This window comes from Leiobunum rupestre, chromosome 4 (assembly GCF_980474605.1).
Source record: "Leiobunum rupestre chromosome 4, qqLeiRupe1.1.hap1, whole genome shotgun sequence".
Lineage (NCBI taxonomy): Eukaryota > Metazoa > Arthropoda > Arachnida > Opiliones > Sclerosomatidae > Leiobunum > Leiobunum rupestre.
This window is the reverse complement of record NC_143387.1, coordinates 40,044,508-40,064,475: the sequence shown is the minus strand read 5'-3', so window position 1 is coordinate 40,064,475 and position 19,968 is coordinate 40,044,508. Positions and strand designations below refer to the sequence as shown.

The following is a 19,968-nucleotide window of genomic DNA, read 5'->3' as shown; positions in this document are numbered from 1 at the left end:
TTCTTGTGAAACTACGTTAATATTTTGTAAAATGTTTGTGTTTTTACGAAACGAATAAACGCTTACCTGCATGTTAGGTAAGCTTAAATAAACAATAATAATAATAATTTTAATTTGTACTTAAAGCAAGTGTTCGGCTTGAGGTGAAGTAGCTCTTTATTCAACAGATGTCGCTTAAGCTACATTTTGACCTAAAAGGAGGGACATAAAAGAACCCTTCGCGTCGATTGGCTCATTTTTGATGATTTCACTTCAATAGGCGTCTCAATAAAAGCAGAACAGCGAGTCCCCAAGGAGTAATAGCACTGAGAGCGTAGAATGGAAAGATAGGTTTTATTTAGTCCTTGTCTCTTGGTTTTGAAGCGGTGCCAAAAATAAGACCACATTTTAGGTGGTAAAAGTTAAATAAAAGTTTACTTCGACAGGACTAACACGTGTGCAAAGGCTTGTCTCTTTTGTGAAAGCAAGTCGGATTGAAGTTGGCTAAGTTGGTTGGTTACCGGTTGAATTGGAAACCCTGTTACCGCCCAACCGAAAATATTTCAGATAAGTGACTACGTCATGGGACAAGCGAAAGGAGAGCGGCGTTTATTGAGACGACTAATTTATACATAATTTAGGTGATAGTCCACTAACAATTGTAAGTGGAGTATAAGTTGTCTAATTATAGTACTCAACAATGGCTCTCTGACGACGTTATTGTTTCGCTATTTTGAATTTTAGCTTTCTTTGCAATTAATAGATGGCACCACACTCTCTAGTAAAGTCGTTTTTTTTCGGAGAATCGGATAGATTCATTGCCATCTCTAATAACAACGGCCTTATCATAAGGCAGGTGGCAATGATGGAGCCGACAGAAAATATATCGCAATTTTGCAAATTAATTAATTTGAAATAAGTAATATAAATAAAAGTAACGATTTATGTATTCAAACATTGACGTGATATTCCGTTTTCCGTCTGTAATGCGAACGGGGATAGGTGCTCAATAGATAGGGGGTGTGAAGGGGGTCGATGGCAGTCGCGTAACGCGCCTGAGTCTTGAGAGTGCAGCGTTGTCCAAGGCCATTTTAAACAAATTGATAAATAACAGGAACCGAAAAGACATTTCGATTTAATGAATACCGGTTGAAGATGGCGAATAAATTAATACAATCACACCTTGCTGTAATTCCGAAACTTTTTTCTATCGACGTTTCTTCTTCCAACCCATTTAGAGTTTTTTTAACGCGATTAACGAAGAAAAGAATGAACCGCGCCTTCGGGAAAGATAGATTTGATGATCTCTCATTTCGTTGGCCTCCGCGTGTGCAATTGGAACGAAGGTGGCGGCGTGCCTGCATCATTATTAGCTCGGATTTGGAAATCGAGTCTCGTGAGGGTGCTGCGATGTCATTATATTTCCTTTGAATGCCGCCGCAAAAACAATGTCGCTTACCGACGCGCGAATCGAAAGGAGAGCACCAACGTTTGCAATTATAACGGCTTCTGCATGATGCGACCACGCGGAGCTCTTTTGCGAAACCTACGAACTATTTTACAAAGAAAGCCTGATTTTCGAAATATTGCTTATCATTAAAAAATATATAATAATTTGATATATATATTCTTTGGTACGACACCGTTGCCTCAAGGATGGAACGCTGCACGCGCTGAGAATAATTTGGGACACATTTTAGATTAATTAGCAGGGTTGTTCAAAATTCATTTAGATTTAGAAAAAGTATTTTACATTTGGCATTTGGCATTTTGAGTTTCTTGGAAACTATTACGCATTTTACATTTGGCATTTTGAGTTTCTAGGAAACTATTTTGCATTTTACATTTGGGATTTTGAGTTTCTAGGAAACTATTTTGCATTTTACATTTTGAGTTTCTAGTAATTATTATTCATTACTAATGAGTAGTAATAATTAGTAATTATTAATAATTAAAATATAAATAATTAAAAGTAAACAGAGTACATTTGTAAAAACATTTTGAATTTTGAAAATGGTAAAATGTTTTTAAAAATGCATTTCGTATTTTTATTTTGAGTTATGGAAAAAGTATTTTGCATTTTACATTTTTCATTTTGAGAATGTATTTTGAATTTTGCATTTTGAAAAAACCTGTTAATTAATGATAATATTACGTATAATGATATTATACCAAAATAAAAATTTTGATCGGTTTTTATAGCCAATTCTGGTAAAACTCTCGTATTTACAGCCAATTCTGGTAAAACTCCCGTATTTGTAGCCAATTCTGGTAAAAGTCCCGTATTTGTAGCCAATTCTGGTAAAACTCCCGTATTTGTAGTTAATTCTGGTAAAACTCCCGTATTTGTAGCCAATTCTGGTAAAACTCCCGTATTTACAGCCAATTCTGGTAAAACTCCCGTATTTACAGCCAATTCTGGTAAAACTCCCGTATTTGTAGCCAATTCTGGTAAAACTCCCGTATTTAAAAATGCATTTCGTATTTTTAATTTGAGTTATGGAGAAAGTATTTTGCATTTTACATTTTTCATTTTGAGAATGTATTTTGAATTTTGCATTTTGAAAAAACCTGTTAATTTATGATAATATTACGTATAATGATATTATACCAAAATAAAAAATTTGATCGGTTTTTATAGCCAATTCTGGTAAAACTCTCGTATTTACAGCCAATTCTGGTAAAACTCTCGTATTTACAGCCAATTCTGGTAAAACGGTTAATGGACATAAATTTAAAATTATAAGTATTAATAATGTTTCGGAAATTAGGATATAAATATATTTTTTAAATTTAAAATCTTTGGAAAAAACCATTAGCTTTTTCAGTTTCCGGAGAAAAGGCTATTTGTTTATTCCAAAAGTTTTGTTAAGATTATAAATTTAAAAAAATATATAAATTAAACCTACGATAGTGATTTTTTTTTAATTTAAAGAGTTAAATTTAATTTTAGTAAATATCTCCGCTAATTTGGTGAAAATACATTATTTATTTGCTTATAAATAAACGTAATTTTGTGATCAGCCAAAAAATTTGTTGATGACTTTAAGTTCCGGGTCGTTCTAAAAATGCGCTAACTCCTACTAAAGACCGTTAAAATTTCGATAGGTCACAATCAGTGGCTTAGACAAGGGGAGGGTTTCTTTGGCTGTACTAAAATTCAACTTCCTTCTCGACCACCCTTAGGTATTTTACAAAGCTTAAACCCCTCCCTTGAAGGATTTCTGGTTACGCCATTGGTCACAATTGGGTTTTTCTTGGAAAGCTTTTAATTATTAAAATATTTGGAGTAAAACAATTGAAAATATCAATTTCTAGCTTCTGGTTATTAATTAATAATAAATTTTAAATTAATTAAATATGATTATATAATATATGTTCCTTTTAGAAGTAGCGACGCAAAATTACGTTTTTGCCTAATATCAGAATATTTTTTGTAGAAACCAATTTGTGAAATTGCCAAACATTAAATTTTTTAATAGGATCCATGTAGAATTATGAATAAAAACAAATTGATTGCTTCTTCATCAAATAAATATCCATTTGTTTCCACCGATTTTATTTGTTAAATTGCGAACGATGGCAATGGAAATTTTGTACATTCATATAGGAAACTTTACAAATTGGAATCTGCACCTCAATTAAATATTCACAATCTTCTCTGTCTTGAAACGAATCGGCTTTGTTTTTAACAAAAGCTTCAACCCAACCTACTTCTTGGTTCGGTTCGCGATGAAGAGTAAGCGAACCTGATATTGAGGGAACTTTAATAGATCATTTAAATTTCGATAAAAGAAATATTTATTAAAATCGGTAAATTTCAGACGAGTCAAAAAGAGGATAATGTTTAATTGCATAAGGTTTTATCCGCGCATTTTGCAGCGCTAGAACTCGCTGGTAACGATTGGGGAGCATTGTACGTCGAGGTTTCTCGGGCCCTCTAGAAATCGTGAAGTTGAAAATAAATGTATATCCGTGTTGTACGAACCGTGTGGTTCCAGGATTTAATTTTTACGACATGACAGAATCGTTGGCGGGGATACTTTTAATTCCGCTCGGTCTCTCCATCGGCGCTAGGGGCGCTGCCTCGCTGGTAGTTCCTGTAACCTTTCGCGTCTACCTTCGACCCTTGACCCTCCGGTTCGGTTGGGGTGGGAGGGCGTAAACGAAGGCGTTGCCCTCCTCTTCGGCGGTTACGCGCGTCCCAAACGGGTTTTTTCACTTTAATATAAATAGCTCCGCGTGCTTTTTTGGGGGGCCGGCGGATATTTTTCGAGAAAAATACAGGTGTAACGCGTGACGTAACTTCTAAAGAAACTCTCGAAGGTGGGTGAAGAGGGCGAGCATCGAGGTGAATTCCAGGGTCACGATACTCTGCTCGGCGAGGATCGAGTCACGGCGCGCCGAAGCCAACAAATAAAACACCAAATCAGCGCTTTACCCAAAACATCCATGCGCATTTTTCCTTATTACCGAATCTCGAATCCAAATTCAACCACGTTTTGTAATCTAGTTGATCTAAGGATAATATCGCACCGATTACATCATGACCCATATTTAGAAATTAAGATACCGTTGACGGGTAAAATTTTAGCTGGTCTCTTTTTTTATACTTACCACGGGTCAATTAGAATGTTAAATGATCTAACATCGCAACGCGCTCGCAGTCGATCTTTAATTAATTTTTCAGGTCATTCTTAAAATTCGTTTTTATTGGTGCGCATGATATCAGCTGGCCCGGACTGGCTAATTTGGGGGCCCTGGGCTAGAGACTGAAGAGAGCCCCCATTACCGGACGTTGTGGGGGTTTGGAATTAAAATCTAAATGGTTATTTAAAGGACAATAAATAACGTTTAAAGTGTACTTAGATTCTACGCGCACATTAATTAGAAACGTCAAACGCGTCTAAAGGACCTTTATGAAAAATTTATTATAAGCAATTTGGAGCCCCCTTGAGTCGGGGCCCCTCGGCGACCTCGCCACATTAATTTGAAACCTTTAGAAAAAAATTATTATTAGCAATTTGGGGCCCCCTTGAGCCGGGGGCCTTCAGCGACCTGGCCAGTCTTTGCCTGGAGCCCTGGATATCAGCCAATATCTTTGGGGTAACGTATCTCCTGGGCAACAAATTAAAGTAAATAATAATTAAAAACAAATTAATTTTCGCCAAAATGAACAGTACAAATTTTCCTGGTAGTCTGTGGTAGAGTTGGCGTCCTGGTGATCCTTATGACCTCAGGATGAACCGACGAGGGACCTAAGATTGAACCCTGTTCGTCCATGGCCTTTCAGTTACCCCGTTCTCAATCCCGCCTTCATAACCTGTCGTTTCAATAATAAAAAACCATTTAATTTAAGCGGAACTGCTTAATAGCTAAATTGCTATTAAAAAATACAGGTGTAATAGCCGCGTTTTTGGGCGAATATCTAGGAACCATTCCTCCATAGAATTCGTTTCTGTTTCGCGTACATTTGGGATAGGAGGATATAGAGAGGTCGAAACCGTGATTACGTACCCCTGTTTCAATTCCCCGGAGAGGGCGGATCCCGACCCTTCACCTATTCTCGTTTCCCGCTAAATCCCGCATCTTCCTCACCTGACCCAACCTTCTGGCGCCCCCCCAAACCATCCCGGCGAAGATCCACCAACCCGTTACGACCTTTCGCGGCACCAGCGTCTCTACGGAGAGACTAGAAAGGCAAGCTCGCATCGTGGAATCTAAATCTCGACGGGGTGTTTTTATTCCAAGAAACTGGTTTTATTTTCCTTTTACAAAACTCGAGCTAATTACTTTCGCATAGACGATAAATAAAGTTCGATTTACGCGCAAATATTGTCAGAAGTCGCGTTAAAATTGACTTTTGCTTTTGTTTGCGACGAATTATTTCTACGATGAATATTCACGGAGGTCGAAAGACTTCGAATCTGGCCATATTCAAATTATTGAATCGAATTGATTCCATTTTTTTTCTCAGTTTTTACGTTCATATCTTCAGTTTTGAAATAATAAAGGGTCACTCAAATCTCGAAATCTGAACTGATCACTGAAGATTTCTATACGTTTTTAAATATGAACTGGACACTGAAGATTTCTATACTTTTTAAATCTTAACTGGTCACTGAACGTTTCTATACTTTTTAAATCTGAACTTGTCACTGAAGATTTCTATACTTTTTAAATCTTAACTGGTCACTGAAGATTTCTATACTATTTTAAATCTTAACTGGTCACTGAACGTTTCATTACTTTTTAAATATTAACTTGTTAATAAACATTTCTGTACTTTTTAAATCTTAACTGGTCACTGAACGTTTCATTACTTTTTAAATATTAACTTGTTAATAAACATTTCTGTACTTTTTAAATCATAACTGGTCACTGAACGTTTCTACACTTGTTGAACCTCAGCTGGTTACTGAACATGTCTATACTTTTTAATATCAACTGGTCACTGAACATTTCTGTACTTTTTTATTATCAACTGGTCACACAACATTCCTATAATTTTTAAATCTGAACTGGTCACTGAAATTTTCTATACTTTGAAATCTGAACTGGTCACTGAAAATTTATATACTTTAAAATCTGAACTGGTCACTGAAAATGTCTATACTTTGAAATCTGAACTGGTCACTGAAAATTTCTATACTTTTAAATCATAACATAGTGACTGAATAATTCACCTTTTTAAATCACAAAAGGACCGAGACCGAACATATTAATTTATCAAATACACAAAATATAAATAACGTTTTCTGTGTGCTAGGTTGCCATGTACACTAATATTATCTTTAATTTCGTTAATTCCTCTTTATTTTGAAATCTGAACAAAAATGGGCAAACCCTTGTGAACGGCGTGTACCCCTGTAGAGGCCAATTTTTGATTCTAGCTTTAATAACGCAAGTTTTTGTGGTTGCAGGTCGAACATTTCCAAGTCACCCGTACTTCGCGCAGCCTTTGGGGGCGGGACAACTCTCGCTTTTCAACTTGCTGAAGGCCTATTCCTTACTGGACCCTTTGGTTGGATATTGCCAAGGCTTAAGCTTCGTCGCCGGAGTGCTTCTCTTACACGTCAGTATCCCCACTCATTACAGAGGTTCAGCTGGGAGCAACAAACACCGCCCCCCACACGAGGAGAACGCAACCCGTCAAAAGTAGTGCATTTTCTCGCGTACAGTTTTCATTGGTTAGACGTTTTAGCGCCTGCTGTCGTCGGAAGGGGAAAATTCGGAAATTGTCTTTCCCCTTAACGTAAAACGTTCAGCGTAAAGGTTCGTCCAATGAAATTTGTACGCAACTCTGCGTTAGCGTGTTTAAAGGCTAGCTGCGTTCTCCTTGTGTGGGGTGCTGTGTTTGTTGCTACTAGGTGTCAGCAACTCATGACAATTCGTCAACGCGAACATCTAAATCCAAATCAAAATCAATAGTTAAAAATATGTTATTTGATAAATTATTTTAACGTACAGTATTGTTGCATAAGTTTTTCACTTTGGGGAATATTTTACTGAGAGCAGTGAGAGCTAGTAACGAAGTGACGTCATCACAAGAAGAAAATTTCCCCCTAGCGAGGCGCTGTCAAAGGCTACGGGTGACGCGTTAGCGAGCGGACGCAAAACGGCGACGAAGCCCGTAATGCAGTCTGCCTGGTGAATACCTCTCAGTAAAACTTTTGCATGTGAAGAATAGGAAGTGTCACACTTAAGTAACAATATTATACACTTATGCCTTAGTCTATGCCATTTTTTTGCGAGGGTCCGACATTCGTAAAAATCCCGAACACTCTAGAGAAATACAATGTATGATTTTAGAAATCTTGAAATCAACTTGAAAATCCCGAGATCTGATCATCTGGGTGAAAATCAGTTCTAGACTCTCAAAATCAGCTTAAAAAAAACAGAAATCAACAGGAAAATAGAGCCCCGAGTGTTACCTTAAACTGTCTATTATCTATTAATATTAAAATGTTTGTATAAAAATAACAATCGAAATCTTGTGGCGATACTCTAAAACGAAGAACCTATTTATTAAGGCTTGGGGATAATATAATAATGTCGGTACAAATTACCGGGCCCCGGGCAGCCTAGGAGCTCGGGGTTGAAGAAAAGAGGTATACTTATACCGGGTTTCACTCCGAAAAAGTATAGCTATCTGCAGTAGTGACGGCTATCTTGGGGCCCGCCATTTACTTTTCACCAGGGCCCGGGCCCGCTCTCGGTGGCCCTGGGGAAGGAAAAACGATCCCAGCTCGTGGCCGTGAACAACTTCCGCGTTGAGTTTGCAAGTTGTCTCCAAAGGGGTTTTCCACTGAGTTCTTCGGTTTCCCCTTTCCATAAAAGCTTTGTTGAAATTAACGGTTATAGTTAGTGTAGGGAGCTGTTGGCTCGCGTGGCATGAAGGGTTTTCCACCACCCTCCTACGCATTGTAATCCGGCCACCTGAATTAAGAGGCATTAAAAATCGTTAGAGGACTTGGGCCTAACTAAGGTGGTGCCTTAGCTATTAGCCTAGCTTTTTTTATTATTATTTAATTTTTTAGCATGAGGGAGATTAGGAGCAATGTTAAAGATAATTTTGCCATAGATTTTAACATCAGTGTATTATATTATTACATAAGTGTGACACTTCCTATTCTTCACATGCAAAAGTTTTACTGAGAGCTATTCACAAGACAGACTGCATCAGGTCCGGACTGGGACCTAAAACCAGCCCGGCCTTTTTGAAACGTCGGCCCCTTCTTCCCACAAAAACACTACATTGTCATGCTGGCTAGAGGGCCTCACGGCCCTTTGACCACACCGGCCCATCGGGCATTTGCCCGATCTGCCCTATGGTCAGTCCGGGGCTGGACTGCATTACGGGCTTCGTCGCCGTTTGGCGTCCGCTTGCTAACGCGTCACACGTAGCCTTTGACAGCGCCTCGCTAGGGGGAAATTTTCTTCTGGTGATGACGTCACTCCATTACTAGCTCTCAGTAAAATATTCCCCAAAGTGAAAAACTTACGGGACAATATTATACACTTATGTTATCAATAATAAACACATTATTACTTAACCTTATAAGCCGAAACAACTTTCAAATGACGTTTTTTTCGCACGTACCCATAATGGCCGAAGATATAGAACCACTTTCAATAGCATTTAATATTACTTCCTTTTATCGAAGGTTAATAAGTCGACCATACGCGAATAATTTATCAATTGGTTCATTAAATCATTGATCAATCAATTTCGGACAATGATTGATCCATTCACTCAATGCAGACTCTTCTCGTCTAGAAATCATTAATAATACACCATTTTCCGCCTTCGGACTTGGGATATTTTCCGTGTCAAGATTAATGATTATTCCGTGTCAAAATGTGTACGATTATTTATCTATATTTCTATTTACTTGGAACAAAAACTCTAAAAAACATTTCGAGTTACTACAACACTAAGGCATAATATCAATTTTCTATAACTACTAATACATGGTATATTAATAATAATGGTAGAATATCAACGTGGAGAGGTTCCTATTATCATTGAAAAAATAAAATTAACAAGCTCGAAACGGAAATTCTAAATGTGCTACTCGAAGTTGAAAGCTGTTCCAAAGGCGCAATTGATGCAAATCTGTAATTATGGAAAGACGTTTGGAAGGTTACCAGACTTAATAGGACGACCTTAAACTATAATTGCGAATTAGAAATTTACTGTTAGTATAGTGTACGATTTAAAATACAGATATGATCAATGTCGGTATAATATTTATCGAATGAAATAATATTCGGTTACGGATTAAAATATCAGTATCATTAAATCATAATTGGATATATGTAAATTACGACATGGGTTGAAATATCGGTATTCGTAAAGAATGACATCGGTTGAAATATCGGTATTCGTAAAGAATGACATCGGTTGAAATATCGGTATTCGTAAAGAATGACATCGGTTGAAATATCGGTATTCGTAAAGAATGACATCGGTTGAAATATCGGTATTCGTAAAGAATGACATCGGTTGAAATATCGGTATTCGTAAATAATTACATCGGTTGAAATATCGGTATTCGTAAATTATTACATCGGTTGAAATATCGGTATTCGTAAATTATTACATCGGTTGAAATATCGGTAAATCGTTATATCGGTCAAATTACCGGTGTTTGTAAATCTTGACATCGCTTGAAATATCGGTTAATGCAAATCACGATATCGGTGGAAATAGCGGTATACATTGATTAGATTTTAAATATAAGAATTAAATAATTTTTCAATTATATTTTTTAATTACAATTCTTTATAGTATACAGAAGCTTAATTAATTTTTTCAACTGATCGGCATTCTACTTTCTTATATTGGAATCAGTAAACATCGGTGGAGGTATTATCGGGATAACCGGGTTTGTCGGGTTAACCCAAAACATTGGCCAAACCACACGATTAAACGAGCTTAAGAGGCTAAATATTGCAAAAAAGGGGTGGGGGAGGTTTCGCCACAATTTCCATCTGATCACGATAAAAGTCGACATTTCACGAATACTAATTTCTAAAATGTTTCTTGTTTTTAATGAATGAATTTAGATGAGCGAGGAGGAGGCGTTCCACCTGATGCGGCACGTGCTGTTCCGGTTGGGGTTCCGCAAACAATACAAGCCAGACATGGTAGCGCTGCAGGTACGACGAATTTACTAATTAGTGGCTCACCGATAACTAACATCGCCGACGCCAATAAATAATATCGAACCCGACCAAACCCGAACGACCTTCGCCGAAAAAACCTACCTCAACAACAACCGCGAAATAATTTTCCGCAGTCAAGAGTCAACAATTAGCTGGATTTCCCGCAGATTTTAATTGCGGGGGTTTTTATCGTCAATTTCTTTTATTTCGTCCGTCGACCGCGCGTCTATAAATTTCCCGAATGATTTAATGCCTTATTGGTCTTCCGGCGATTCATTTGTCAAGCCACTGATAGATAGCGGGGAATCCCCCATTTCAGCGTCAGTCCACGCGGGATTTCTCCAGCTACGAGCCCAGCTTCTGGCTGGACAGCCTACCACGCCTTCTCTTAGCGGGGAAAAATGATGGAATCGTTTCTTGATTTATGGCAGGGATAGTGGCTCACGCTCCGGGAACGCCGCGCTCGTTGTACAGGGTGAGCTGAAGTTACCGCTATCTCCTTGGACTCCACGCATTTTCTCAAATATTTCGACATTAAAATTTAGGTCAAATATGCACTAAGGAAAAGTATTAGATCAAAGGAATGAATGGGAAGCATTAGATAAAATATTTGGGAATAAAAAGCAGTGGATCAAATATTTAGTAATGGAAAGCATTAGAACAAATATTTAGTAATGGAAAGCATTAGAACAAATATTTAGGAATGGAAAGCATCAGATCAAATATTAAGGAATGGAAAGAATTAAATCAAATATTAAGGAATGGAAAGCATTAGAACAAATATTTAGGAATGGAAAGCATCAGATCAAATATTAAGGAATGGAAAGCATCAGATCAAATATTAAGGAATGGAAAGAATTAGATCAAATATTAAGGAATGGAAAGCATTAGAACAAATATTTAGGAATGGAAAGCATCAGATCAAATATTTAGGAATGGAAAGCATCAGATCAAATATTAAGGAATGGAAAGAATTAAATCAAATATTAAGGAATGGAAAGCATTAGAACAAATATTTAGGAATGGAAAGCATTAGAACAAATATTTAGGAATGGAAAGCATCAGATCAAATATTAAGGAATGGAAAGAATTAAATCAAATATTAAGGAATGGAAAGCATTAGAACAAATATTTAGGAATGGAAAGCATCAGATCAAATATTAAGGAATGGAAAGCATCAGATCAAATATTAAGGAATGGAAAGAATTAGATCAAATATTAAGGAATGGAAAGCATTAGAACAAATATTTAGGAATGGAAAGCATCAGATCAAATATTTAGGAATGGAAAGCATCAGATCAAATATTAAGGAATGGAAAGAATTAAATCAAATATTAAGGAATGGAAAGCATTAGAACAAATATTTAGGAATGGAAAGCATTAGAACAAATATTTAGGAATGGAAAGCATCAGATCAAATATTTAGGAATGGAAAGAATTAAATCAAATATTAAGGAATGGAAAGCATTAGAACAAATATTTAGGAATGGAAAGCATCAGATCAAATATTTAGGAATGGAAAGCATCAGATCAAATATTAAGGAATGGAAAGAATTAAATCAAATATTAAGGAATGGAAAGCATCAGATCAAATATTAAGGAATGGAAAGAATTAGATCAAATATTAAGGAATGGAAAGCATTAGAACAAATATTTTGGAATGGAAAGCATCAGATCAAATATTTAGGAATGGAAAGCATCAGATCAAATATTAAGGAATGGAAAGAATTAAATCAAATATTAAGGAATGGAAAGCATTAGAACAAATATTTAGGAATGGAAAGCATCAGATCAAATATTAAGGAATGGAAAGAATTAGATCAAATATTAAGGAATGGAAAGCATTAGAACAAATATTTAGGAATGGAAAGCATCAGATCAAATATTTAGGAATGGAAAGCATCAGATCAAATATTAAGGAATGGAAAGAATTAAATCAAATATTAAGGAATGGAAAGCATTAGAACAAATATTTAGGAATGGAAAGCATCAGATCAAATATTAAGGAATGGAAAGAATTAGATCAAATATTAAGGAATGGAAAGCATTAGAACAAATATTTAGGAATGGAAAGCATCAGATAAAATATTAAGGAATGGAAAGCATCAGATCAAATATTAAGGAATGGAAAGAATTAAATCAAATATTAAGGAATGGAAAGCATTAGAACAAATATTTAGGAATGGAAGGCATCAGATCAAATATTTAGGAATGGAAAGCATCAGATCAAATATTAAGGAATGGAAAGAATTAAATCAAATATTAAGGAATGGAAAGCCTAAAAATAGATATTTAACAATGGAAAGCATTAGATCAAATATTTAGGAATAAAAAGCTGTGGATCAAATATTTAGGAATGGAAAGCATTAGAAAAAATATTTAGGAATGGAAAGCATTAGAACAAATATTTAGGAATAAAAAGCATTAGCTGAAATATTAAGGAATGGAAAGCATTAGATCAAATATTTAGGAATAAAAAGCAGTGGATCAAATATTTAGGAATGGAAAGCATTAGAACAAATATTTAGGAATGGAAAGAATTAGATCAAATATTAAGGAATGGAAAGCATTAGAACAAATATTTAACAATGGAAAGCCTAAAAACAGATATTAAGGAATGGAAAGCATTAGATCAAATATTTAGGAATAAAAAGCAGTGGATCAAATATTTAGGAATGGAAAGCATTAGAAAAAATATTTAGGAATGGAAAGCATTAGCTGAAATATTAAGGAATGGAAAGCATTAGATCAAATATTTAGGAATAAAAAGCAGTGGATCAAATATTTAGGAATGGAAAGCATTAGAACAAATATTTATGAATGGAAAGCATTAGAACAAATATTTATGAATGGAAAGAATTAGATCAAATATTAAGGAATGGAAAGCATTAGAACAAATATTTAGGAATGGAAAGCCTAAAAACAGACATTTAACAATGGAAAGCCTAAAAACAGATATTTAACAATGGAAAGCATTAGATCAAATATTTAGGAATAAAAAGCAGTGGATCAAATATTTAGGAATGGAAAGCATTAGATCAAATATTTAGAAATGTAAAGCATTATAACAGACATTTAGGAATGGAAAGTATCAGATCAGATATTTAAGAATGAAAAATATTAAAACAAATATTTAGTAATGGAAAGCATTAGATCAAATATTAAGAATAAAAAGTATAGATAGGAAGTATTTCAAAGTACTCTCTTAAATTACATTTTTGACAAGATCGTAAACACTTCCGACACGAATTCGTAGTATTCGCAAACTCTCTGAGTGAAACGGTCGGTTGCTAATCGAAAGCCCCTGTACAGCATCGAAACGTCTCAACCTGTTTACATTAATTTTTCCCTGATTTTGTCGAGCCGATGGCATGGGTGTTCTATATGGCGGTGTTAGTAACGCGTATGTTTACTTTATGGAGGAACCAGTGAAATAGATTTAACTTTTGAAGGTCAGTCACTTTTGAAGAGATGCCGCCGACACTGGCCCGTTACCAAGAACATTTCAAATCCGCGTCTTATTTTTTTTTGGAAATTCGGATTTAATTCCAGCTATGAGGAGCCATCTCACCTTCCGCCGGGGAAATACCCTTCTAGAGGCAGAAACACACTTTTGGTCCGGTTGATTGTGTCGGGCCTAATCACTTTTAAAATATAGGCCTCACTGTCTCATTTCGATCGTCGCTATAACGGTTTTACCGATGAAAATTTCGTAAAACCCCAAAGAGTCCATCCGCATTCTTTGACCTCCGTAACACGTACCGTTTTATCGCCTAATTCCTTACGTAATTTTAACTGGTGCGGTTGTCGATGTGATGGCGAAGGTGATGTCATTTCTGGAACCATTTCGGCGCCAATTGAGACGTGGGAAAAGAACGCGATCTGCCTTAATTGGGGAGAACATTTACAATTGGGTTTTCAAATTATTTCGTCTTCTTAATAATGATTAAAGAATAAAGACAAAACCAGGAACCAATTTTGAACGAATAGGGACTTCCCCGGAGTCCAGTGCTTCAGAAGGGCACTTAAAATAATTTATCCGACTAATTTGTAAGCCGACCGCTATGCTGACAAACAATTAATCGAAATACATATTACGCTTGATTGTACCTAAATTTTACTTACACAAATTTGCAAGATTTTACAGAACAAATAAAACAGTATAATCGAAATTTGGGTAATATTTCTATAACCATTGGCAGGAATCAATACCTATACTTGGAATGCTTATCGTGGCAGATTTTTGTCTCGATGTGGCTGACAGGTTTTTTTGACGTCACTATGTTAACTTAACAAACAACAACGTGAGATGGGAGCGCGCGCAGAGGGGATTTTTTCTCTCGTAGGCGGGGCCAAAGCCGTCAGAGTGATCTTAAAATACCCGATACGGCAGGATAAGCATTCCAAGTAGAGATATGGATTCAGGGGCTTAGGAACCGGTGGGGGGGGGGGGGCAGGGGAGGGCAATATCGCTCCCTAGAATTTTGCTGGGAGGGGCAACTACTGTTATTGCCTTCTCCAATATTTTGGTCAGTTGAAATCTTCAAAATTCTCAAATTCTCATTTTAAAAGCATATAAAATTATAAAGCTTATAGAACCTCAACTTTGTTTAAATTTCAGTAGTTTCCCGCCAATTTACAGAGTAGTAAAATGTACACATGCATTCGGAGAAGCTACACTCCATTAAAAATTCAAAACCGTTCTCCAGACCCCTTTTCGTTTCTCTTTGCCCCCTAACGTTCCTACGCCCCTGTATGGATTCCTGCCATTGGAAACTGGAGTATTTTTTTAGTAACACTTTATACGATATAGAAAACTTCAAACATAGTATGGTCTTTCGTAGCATTTCATAAAAAAATGTTTTGTTACCATAGAGTGGTTACCATTCGTTAAGAAGTAACTGAACTACTTAGGCCTAGCTTACGATTTAGCTCTTTTGTGATTCTTATGACACGAGAATTATGATCAGATTCAGATGTACCAACTGGCCCGTCTCATTCACGACATTCACCACGACGTGCACGAGCATTTCGAAGAGTTCGACATCGCGCCGACGCTGTACGCCGCCCCCTGGTTCCTCACGCTCTTCGCGTCCCAATTTCCGCTGGGTTTCGTCGCCAGGCTATTCGGTAATACACCCTTTCCAACGCGTCCGATCGCGATCAAATTGGAATTGTATTCTTACGTATTGGCAGATTTGATCTTCGTTCAAGGGTTAGAAGCCGTGTTTAAGGTGGCCTTGGTGCTGGTGGGCCTCAACAAGGAGCGACTGCTGGCTTGTCGGAGCTTCGAAGCCGCCATGGATTTCCTCAAGACCAGTTTACCAAACATGGGCATCATTCAGATGGAGAGGCTCTTCAACCAAGTCTTCACTCTCGACATATCCAGACAGCTGCACTCTTACCGAGTCGAGTACCAGGTAGTCAAACGAGTTCTTTCTTTCTCTCTTATAATCTTATTATTTGACCGCTCGAGCAATTACAATTGAAATCATCGGCGGGTTTTCTCAGACAATTGTATAAAATGAAAAATCGACTCGCGGAATATTATTTCTGACGATTATTTGACGCCTTTTTCCTCTTTCCCTTCGAGGTTCTACAAGAAGAGTTGCTCTTGTACCGGACGCCGTTCGGACTCCAGGATAGCGCCAGACAGACGCTGTCCACGCAGACGTCGCATTCGGAGGCCGCGCAACAAGGCTCGGACAGGAAGAAAATGGAAAGGTTGCAACAGAAATTGCAGGCGCAGGAAGACGCCACTCGCAAATTGGAACTAAGCAAGAAAGACTCGGAGAGACAAAATTCCGAACTGTACGATCAGCTCGAGGTAAGACTCTCGCGCGACAAATAAAATACCCTTTTAGCCTCTTCCTCTAGTATAGAGGAAGAGGCTGTTATTTTCGCTCCTGATGTATGCTGTGGTGGTGGTGATGATGGTGAATAATACAGTGGAAGCTATAGGTCCGTATAGGTCCCCGGGAATCGACGAATTCTCTTCAACGGCACTCGATATAAATTTAATTCATGAGTCATTCGATTGGTATTAGTTCTCTCTATCTACTTATGCTGGTGCTGAGCCGCGGTTTTTAATCAAAGGGGTAAAATCAAGAGTGCTAGGCTACTATTGTGGCTGTGCCGTCTTGTTCAATTATGACTTCAACCGGAATCCATACCTCTACTTGGAATGCTTATCGGGGCAGATCTTCGTCTCGATGTGGCCGACGGTTTTTTTGACGTCACTATTTTAACTTAACAAACAACAACGTGAGAGGGGAGCGCGCGCAGAGGGGATTTTTTATCTCGAAGGCGGGGCCAAAGCCGTCAGAGTGATCTTACCATACGCGAAACGGCACTGCAGGATAAGCATTCCAAGTAGAGGTATAGATTCCTGACTTCAACGATTTGAGTTGAAACGAAGAAACGTCACTCGGAGAAAGGAATAACATTCATATACTCCTTATACTTATAAATAGAAAATAATAAGATAGAAGCGTTTATCAAAATTTACATATTTCTATGTATTAACCCGAGACATTTTGGGGTTTTGCGAAGTAATGAAATTTCTGACCGCAGGCCTCCCAAGGACGCAACATATCGTTAGATAACCAGATATCGTCATATCAGAGTACGGTCAAGCGTCTGGAAACTCGAATCAGAGACTTGGAAGAAGAACGAGAAGCCCTCCTTCGTAACATGAACCTGCTCAGGAAAAGACTGGAATCGGAAGGCGACTTCGGAGGCGTCAACCAGAGGCGCAGTGGCGTCCTCACCACCGTCACCCAAGCCCCTCCATCCGGGCCCACCCCCGCTAAAGCCCCATCCGCGTCCTCGGCCCAGAGCGCTAAGCCCCAGAAGGAGGACGACGAGGACGAGGACGAGGTTCGAGGACGCGCGCCGTCGCTGGGCGCCCTGAAAGTGGTGGCCGAGGGCAGCAACATCCAGGAGGAACTGAGCAAAGCGGTGAGGAAATTGAGCGAGCAATTGAGCCAGCAGCAAGAGTCGAAACTGGCGGAGGAGCGCAAACTGGCCGAGCAAGAGTTCGAACGGCGGAACGGGAGGGAGCGCAAATTGACGATTTACGAGAACGAAGTTCAAAGTATCGAATCGGCGAACGACGAACGCAAAATCTTCGCCGAAATTCACCAACAAGAAAAGCACATTCCTGTCGGCAAAGTCGGCGCGCTGCCCGAACCAGCGTCGAGAGGTTCAATCGACGTGATAGACCACCCGCTGAAACCAGCTTGATTTCAAACCAAAAAAAAAAACACGCATTTATCAGATAGGAATATAATTAAAAACATAGTTTATTTTTAGTATCTAAAAATAGTCTCAAAAATAGCGTTGTTTTATTAAAAGAGTGCGTTATAAAAAGCAAATATTTATCGATCTTGCGTCTAGGATATTTTAGGAAATATGTTTTCGCTGAAACAAAAGTCGCGTGTTATAGTCACAATTTGAGTCAAAACGGAACCCCAACCCCCCAAACCCCTTAAAACTGTTATTAAAGAGAGTAGAAGTGCTTTAACGGAAATGTTCTGGCGAAACGCTCCTGAAATGACGCGTGATGAATCTGCGACGCAGAATCTGTCGGAAACATTTCGGTTCAGTTTAAAATCGAGTGTTTGGACATAATTTGACCTTAGGTTTAGGGCTAAGCCTAAGCCACTAGGAGAGAAGAAGCGTTTCCTCTTCCAAAGAGGAAACCAGTTTTAGCAGTTTTGTAGTTTGAATCTTTAATTCGAAATGAAACCGTGGATTAATAAGATGAGTTCCTTTTTGGCAGCTAAAAAAGGCGAAAGCGGTTAGCTGGCTTTCGATGGGGATTTTCAACAGGCAGAACCCTCACGTTTTGGAATTTCAAGCGCCATTGAAAACCTAACTTAATTCCTCGTTGAGGAAGAAAACTTTGGAGGGACGAACTATTTTATTTAACAAAATCGTGGAACGAAAATTACGGGAAAATTCTTGTTCATTTCAGATTAGCGTGGCGGTTCTGCGGTCGAGGTAAATACTTACAACGGCTGAAGTGACTTAAGCCTTTACTTAGCTACAGTATTTAAGTAACGTAATAACAATAAGTATGACATTTCCTATTGTTCTAATGCTAATTTACATACCGCACCTTTTTTCTACAATGACACTATGGCTCAGCTCCGACTTGGACTCGCAATCAAAGTAGTATTAATTTGCCTTGGATATATTTAGACTTTGCTGAACTAAAACTTGATTGCGTTATAACTCTGAGAAATCAGTACGGTGCTAATTGTCGTACTTATTGTTAATACGTTACTGATACAGTAACAACCTACGTCAACAGGAAAGAGAGTAACTCGCCTACTCAGTAACTTCTACTATTAATCCACAATGAAACGAATGTTAGGAATTTCTAATGGCTATTCCAGCGCGACTTTTCCAGAATTGATAATTACATTCGGGGCAGTCTTGTCAATTATTTGAACGGTGCTACGAATAGCCGATCGCGGGCTCTTAATTTATTTCCTCCTCGATTTCAAGATTTAGTTTAAAACGAACCCGTTAATTCTTTGTCATTGAAATGGTCTAGCTTCACCGAAAATCTTATTGTTATATAACGAATTACTCGTAGTTTTGAGTCACGTAAATACGTTCCCGTAGCAAGCGTCAATATTTCGAAGAAGTCATTTAACTTAAAAATAATAATGAAGGAGGAAATTGTCCAAGATATTTGTGATCGCAGAAACGCGCGACACTCGCGGAGTTCAAAGGCTCGCTTTATGTCATGATGAGGTCATCATTTTTCGACTCGAGGAAAAACGTTGTTGTAGAGCGACTAAATTATTCGAATAAAATGTTTATGTTGAGTTCTTTTTCGTTATTCTTTCTTAAACCACACGATCTGGCCGCTTTTTACAGTTGATCTTACAGAAGAAACCTAAAAAATTATATAGTCCAACTGACGTGTTTGATGTTGACGATCGAATTGTTGTGGTCTGAAAGGTACATTTTCATTTTCAAATGTTATCAATTTTTGCAGCTAGGTGCCAATGCCGTATTTATGGAGTCTTAAATCTACATGTATACACCTGATTACTGTATTTTTTTAATCTTGTGATTTCTCACAATTATTGTTCCGGGATTTCCATCGATTTATCACCTTTTATTTATTGATTTCCATCGATTTATCACCTTTTATTTATTGATTTCCAGTGATGTTCTCGCGTGATTACTTCAATGACTATCCTCTCGGTATGATCCATCGAAAAAGTTATATTTTTACATCAATATCTGACTCGGGTATTTGATTAGATCAGAATTTCGTGGATTTTCAATCTACAAATG

General features: G+C 37.6%; 1 protein-coding gene across 2 annotated transcripts in view; it reads left to right on the top strand.

Moving 5' to 3' along the window:
- The window catches only part of plx (PTB_TBC1D1_like and TBC domain-containing protein plx), a 45,866-nt gene extending 26,376 nt beyond the window's left edge, over positions 1-19,490 (top strand). For both annotated transcript variants that reach the window (XM_090171394.1, XM_090171395.1), the window contains exons 17-22: positions 6,903-7,054; positions 10,552-10,644; positions 15,621-15,780; positions 15,847-16,070; positions 16,244-16,477; positions 17,224-19,490. In XM_090171394.1, the coding sequence (XP_090027520.1) occupies positions 6,903-7,054; positions 10,552-10,644; positions 15,621-15,780; positions 15,847-16,070; positions 16,244-16,477; positions 17,224-17,895 (1,535 nt within the window). In that variant the 3' untranslated portion in view covers positions 17,896-19,490. The remainder of the gene's footprint in view (positions 1-6,902; positions 7,055-10,551; positions 10,645-15,620; positions 15,781-15,846; positions 16,071-16,243; positions 16,478-17,223) is intronic.
- Positions 19,491-19,968: the final 478 nt, after the last annotated feature.